The sequence below is a fragment of the Phytophthora infestans genome, genomic scaffold, assembly GCF_000142945.1.
Source record: "Phytophthora infestans T30-4 supercont1.165 genomic scaffold, whole genome shotgun sequence".
NCBI lineage: Eukaryota > Oomycota > Peronosporomycetes > Peronosporales > Peronosporaceae > Phytophthora > Phytophthora infestans.
In genome coordinates, this window is record NW_003303594.1 from 76,639 (window position 1) to 82,638 (window position 6,000).

The following is a 6,000-nucleotide window of genomic DNA, read 5'->3' on the forward strand; positions in this document are numbered from 1 at the left end:
ATTGAAAGCGGCTTGTCAAAGCAGCTCGGTGGGAGCAATGCTTGGTGATCAGTTACGAATTGGCTCTCCATCTGGTCGCGGATTGCTCCTCTTACGCCCTCAGCCCCACGGATGGCTGAGTCCTCGTCGTTACAGCATTCTCCCAATGGATACGGGACACTGACTATCACTCCGACGCCCGGAAGCACCAAGGCAGATGATCGCCATCGCCGTTCTCAGGTGTCGCACGCTTTCCTACTCAAGAAAGAGGCGGACGTGGAAGAGCAGCGTCTGGCCTCGCCCTCGAACACAATTTTGCGCGTGCAGGTCGCCATCAACGTGTCACTCGCAGCTAATGTGGTGCGTCTGCCTTCAGTTTGAAATCAATTGTACCAACCTGTCGCCTTAACTTGTCGCTGGGGGTTTGGGTCTTCTACTGCTCGTAGGCCCTCGCTATTGTCAAGATCTACGCGGCCTTGATTAGTGGCTCACTGGCCGTGCTATCGTCGCTTGTGGACTCCATCTTGGATCTCACCTCGCAAGCTCTCTTCTGGTATTCGGACAAGCGGATGCACACACCCAGTGTCAAGTATCCAGCTGGCAGAAGACGACTCGAGCCGATTGCAGTTATCATTTCAGCCACCCTCATGGGGATGGCAGGTAATACACATTAAACTACAGTTCCTCAGTGTGAACTAGGGCTTTGCATTTGTACTGACGCTGCGTGCTTACTCTCTCTCTCTCTCTCAGCTATTGAGGTGATTCAGCAGTCAGTGGAGGCTCTGGTCGAGGGGCTCAAAGGTCACCAGCGGGAGTTGGAGATCACCTCCTTCACCGTGATCGTGCTACTGGTTGCAATCGTCGTCAAGCTTCTGCTGTGGTATATCTGCGCCAAGATTGCGTCGCATTCGCCTTCAGCCGATGCACTGGCTCAGGTGAAATGCCATCGAACAGACTAGGGTCCGGATTGTTTTGTTTAGCCATAATGTCTTTTATCGGTGTCTAGGACCACCGCAACGATGTTTTCAGCAATTCTGTGGCGGTTGCTGCTGCTTTCGCTGCGCACTGGCACTCGAGTCTCTGGTATCTCGACTCCGTTGGGGCGATCGTCATCTCAGTCTACATTGCCGTCAGCTGGTTAGCGACAGGGAAAGAGCAAGTGGAGCGCCTCGTTGGTCTGCGTACGTACAGTGGACCAGTTTGTTTGTCGTCCTGGATGCAGATTATTTTGTGCTAACTGAAGCTATCTATTGCACTACGCAGAGGCGGACCAGGAGTTTATTGACCAGATCCGTGTGCTGGGCGATGTCCACCACCCCATGATGAGGACAGACATTGTGCGGGCGTATCATTTCGGCAACAACTACTTGGTGGAGATGGAAGTCATCTTGCCCGAGGATATGTGCGTCAAGGACGCCCACGACATCAGTCTGAGTTTGCAAGATAAAGTGGAGGCACTGGACAATGTGGAGCGCGCGTTTGTGCACGTGGACTACCTAGAGCGCAACTACGACGAACACAAGGACCCCACAGTTCGTCGCGATTCTCCGTGACATTGTAAAGCGCACGGGAATACAAACATGAAAAAAAAGATACTTTTCTTTTCACTAAGCTTAAAACTTGGTTCATTTTGGCGACCACTGGCATCTTGGCCTCGGCCGTTTCAAGTGGGCGGTGTGTTTTAGCTGATCAATGATTCCACTTGCGACCTCGTCGCTGACACTGTCAGCACCACAGAAGTCGCCGACTATCTCTAGATGTTCCGAGTCAGACCTACCGTTATTCTGGTACGCCAAAGCAAGTGGTCAGAGAGATGTTCTGATGGTTAAGATATTGTTCGGATATACCTTCCCAGATGCAGGCGCTTGTGGCGGCTACCCCCTTCAACTGACGCCTGCTGTCGACGGCGATTCCTCGCAACCCGCGAAAATGACCTGATCATCTCACGTTGCTTATCCAACACCATGGCGACAGGAGTCATGAATCCAGAGGAGCAGCAGAGTTGGCAAGTCATAGAAGAACAGGCATCACGACTCGAGCTAGCATGGTCCGGTCTTGTGATCCTTGCCGAAGCGACACGAAAGTTGTAGTCCCATTCATTCCTCCATTTACCATCAACTAGCAACGTCTACATCCCTCTTCAGTAACACTTCGTCATGCAAATCACTTGCTCTGCTGTCATCGCTACTGCTGCCGCGGCTGCACTCACCTTCAACGCTGCTGAAGCCCACGGATACGTTTCCAAACCGGCTGCTCAATTCGTTGACCCGTCCACCTCGACCACCTATGCCAAGACCATCACAGCTGATGTCAACAGTGTCTTTGGAGGTCTTAAGTGGGACGACAGCCCTGAAGCTAACACAGCGACGTTCACCTCGTCATTCGCTAATGCCGGCTACTCTTCACTGCGCGATATGCTTGACCAGCAGGTAGCAGACTGCGCCAATACCCGAACGGATGGTTCACCAGTGGACGTCTCGGGTCTCAGTCTTATGAACTGGCAGAACGATGAGGAGCAGAAAGGTTTCATCGACTCGCACCACGGCCCTTGCGAAGTCTGGATCGACGACACTATGGTGGACCACCAGGAAGACTGTGTTGCGACCTACGGCACGGGATATCCTGCCAACATCAAAGCCGACTTCTCGAAGTGCTCGGGTGACTGCACCTTGCGCTTCTACTGGCTGGCGCTGCACGAACCCAACTGGCAGATTTACAAGCAGTGCGTGCCTATCATGAACAACTCGGGGATGCAGTCCCAGGTGCAGGGCACCGTGATGCCCACAAGCGCATCTACCGAAACTGCCAACGACAGTGACAGCGGGTGCCAAAACCGCGCGCTTCGTACGGCTGAAGACGCCCCAACTCATCTGACCAACGGAATCAAGATCAACTGGACGGATAACCGCTTCTTGCACGCGTTCAACGAGTTTGCCCTGAGCTTCCCGACGAACGAAGTCAGCAAATGAGCCACCAACATCACACGAAATCGAGAAGAGAGCACCGTATACCATACCAGATAGCTCGTCGATGTCCTACTGCGTTGTATTTCATGTCATCCCTGTATTAACCGAATGTTACAATGACTCATTTGAATTCGAATTGAGTGTACTTGTGTGTACTAAACTTTTCAGCTTTTGGTATTGTGAATTTCGCACAATACACCCATCAATGCAAAGAACGTACATGCAGTTCATTCTATTGTTGAGTTGTACAGCTCAACGTGGTGGATATTTTGGCTCTCAATATTACATCTTACTCAAATTTGGTAATGATGATCGATGCTACATAAAGAGTGACCCGTCACTCTTGTGGACACCTGATACACGGTACCAGTTGGGTTCCATACAAACTAGAGGTTACCTATAGTGGAGCTAAGTAGTCTTGCTCTGATTGGTACTTATAAATACATCAGTCTTATTGTGGGTTCTACTCAAAATTTTCCAGACCGACTGGTTTAATCATCGATCTCAATCGAGCGTCAGTCGCTCGACCACTAAAGAGCATATAATTTCTATGCAAAATGGGAGGGACTTCTTTTGACGCTGCCAGTCTCGAAGATGTCGACGACATCACCAGCACCAGCACCGCAAGAGCACGTCCGAGTCTCCCCATATCCAGAACGGCGCCGCAGCCCGGTCTCAAGTGAAGTATACCAGCCCGTGGCCTCCCACGTCTACCGGCTGGTTGTAATGGGCCCCTCCATTACATAAGTAGGTAGATTTCTTTACAAAAGTAGGTGCATCAGCACACGACTAGCGTGTGCTGAAATGCTGTCATGCCATTGGCTGATATATGGGGAGCCAGACCCATTATTAGCCAATTGGACTATGACGTGTATTTGAGTGGCCAGGGCTGTGGCCTTGGTCCTAAAATAAAGTCAGAGTTGATTTTTCCTTAAACCTAAGACTCAGTCGTCCTATTGCGAGCTTCCTCAACACTATAGTGTGAGCAAGTAACGGAGTAAATACCTGGCCCCTTACACCTGGTAGCACTTCGTAGTCCTTCCAACGAACAAGTTCGACATGAGCCAAGACCTCGACCACGCTGCCTTTCTCCATCTCACTCGGATCGAGTGGGAAGCTCTCCACCGCCTCGCGGCGGTGTCCGGTGAAGCCGTCGTCACGTCGCTGCTGCGCTCAGCGACGCCCGACGAGCAGCGCGTTGCGGCACAAGTGTTCATGGAACGCGAGCTCGCCGATGCGAATCGGCGAGTGTCAACTCCCTCGCGTATCTCCACGAATGACGTCGTGAAGCTAGAGACGTCCACCTACTCCGGCGCCGGAGAAGATCGACTTCCGCTGAATCGCTGGTTTCGAGAGATCGACATCGCCATCGCCTCGAGGTTGATCGAGGCGCCTTCCGCGAAGGTCCATTTCCTCCTCTCGCGGTTGTCTGGGAAAGCCAAGGAATAGGCTCTCGGCAAGTTGGTTGTCGATCCCAACGACTTCCCCACTCTGGATACCCTCCAGAGTGACCTTCGGCTCGCGCTCGAGCCGCCGCAAGATGAATCCCGAATTCGGGCAGACTTCTCCGCCCTTCGGCAAGGCACGATGACTATGCGCGACTACGTCCAGAAGACACGACACCTCGCGTCGTGCATCGTGTCTAAGCCGATCGATATGGCCTCTCAGGCTCATGTATTCGTGTTCGGTATGCGCGAAGGCATGACGCGCTACTGCCTTACAAGATTGGACCCCTCTACGCTCGAAGAGGCATTCGCCCTCGCCCTACGCGAGGACTACGTGGTTGCGGCGTCATACGCTCACGCGCTACCTGCTTCAGATCGGGATTCTGCGCCCGAGCCCATGGACATCGACGCTATCGATGTGACGAGCAATCGTCAGCGTCATGTAGTGTGCAGCGGGGCTGCCGTAGCTTTAGCGTCAGAGGAAGACGTTCGACTCAAAGAGTCACTAATACTAAGTTCCTTATCCAAAGGACACTTACAGCCCAAGACCAGGGCTCAAAGTTAACACCTTAACTTTTATGCTTCAAAACCAGAAGTGTTTTATTTACTATTATTGCGGCCAAGCCGCCTAGGGGTAAATGTATCTCTTTAACTATCTAGCATAGTTAAACCTAATCAAATGCATAACGTGTGGCTTTCAGCCAACGTACTGAGATACCTTGTTAACTCTCCAACTTATGTACTGAGAGTTTGTTAACTCTCCGGGTACTTCGTACCCCTGTGTGCTCCACACCATGTAACCCCGTTACACTCTCCCCCACTAAGATGAGAACATTCCGTTCTCGAAACTCTCCTCAGCGAGGTCACGTCTTGTTAAGACGGCGGAGGTTACTACACCTCACACCAGCGTTGTACAGCTCCGTGAGCTCACAAACGCCTACGCATCGTTGATGCCCAACTTCTCGTCGTCGGCCCACGGCCCAATGCTCCAAGCGCAGCGCGCATCTTGCTCTCAAGCGGTCTCAGACCTACGCTCGCGCTCCGCGCCTACTCCAAGAGCTGCAAACCGCTTAGAGCAATGCTCTTGACTCATTCGAGTCGTCGACAACAGCTCAGCGGTTGAACACTCGCTTCACAAGCGATAGGTCCGTGGTTCAAACCCACTAGGGCACAGCCCTCTCGTTCCATGAACGATTGTTCACGCTTGGACAAGCTTAAGGGCAACACCCTTTTAGCTCAATGGTTGAGCGCTGGCTTTGAGAGCCACAGGTCGGTGGTTCGAGCCCACCAGGGCACAGCCCTGTCGTTCCATGAACGAATGTTCACGCTTGGACAAGCTTAAGAGCAATCCGCTTTTAGCTCAGTGGTCGAGCGTTGGCTTTGGAAGCCACAGGTCGGTGGTTCGAACGCCCCAGGGCACAGCCCTCTCGTTCCATGAACTATTGTCCTTGAATGGACAAGCTTAAGGGCAACGCCCTTTCAGCTCAGTGGTCGAGCGCTGGCTTTGAAAGCCACAGGTCGGTGGTTACAAATCCACCCGGGCGCAGCCCTCTCATACCATGACTATGATCCGTCTCGGACTGACGTACGGGCATCGCCCTTGTAGCGAA

At 52.5% G+C, this 6,000-nt stretch overlaps 2 protein-coding genes across 2 annotated transcripts; both read left to right on the forward strand.

Annotated features, from left to right (window-relative positions):
- Positions 1-548: 548 nt before the first annotated feature.
- On the forward strand, positions 549-1,532 carry PITG_20630 (Cation Diffusion Facilitator (CDF) Family; the record flags this gene model as incomplete). Its single annotated transcript, XM_002895511.1, has 4 exons — positions 549-639; positions 730-914; positions 986-1,160; positions 1,243-1,532. The coding sequence occupies 4 exons, from the start codon at positions 549-551 to the stop codon at positions 1,530-1,532; spliced, it is 741 nt and encodes a 246-aa protein (XP_002895557.1).
- Positions 1,533-2,135: 603 nt separating this feature from the next.
- On the forward strand, positions 2,136-2,948 carry PITG_20631 (uncharacterized protein; the record flags this gene model as incomplete). The annotated part of the gene is made up of 1 exon (XM_002895512.1): positions 2,136-2,948. The coding sequence occupies one exon, from the start codon at positions 2,136-2,138 to the stop codon at positions 2,946-2,948; it is 813 nt and encodes a 270-aa protein (XP_002895558.1).
- Positions 2,949-6,000: the final 3,052 nt, after the last annotated feature.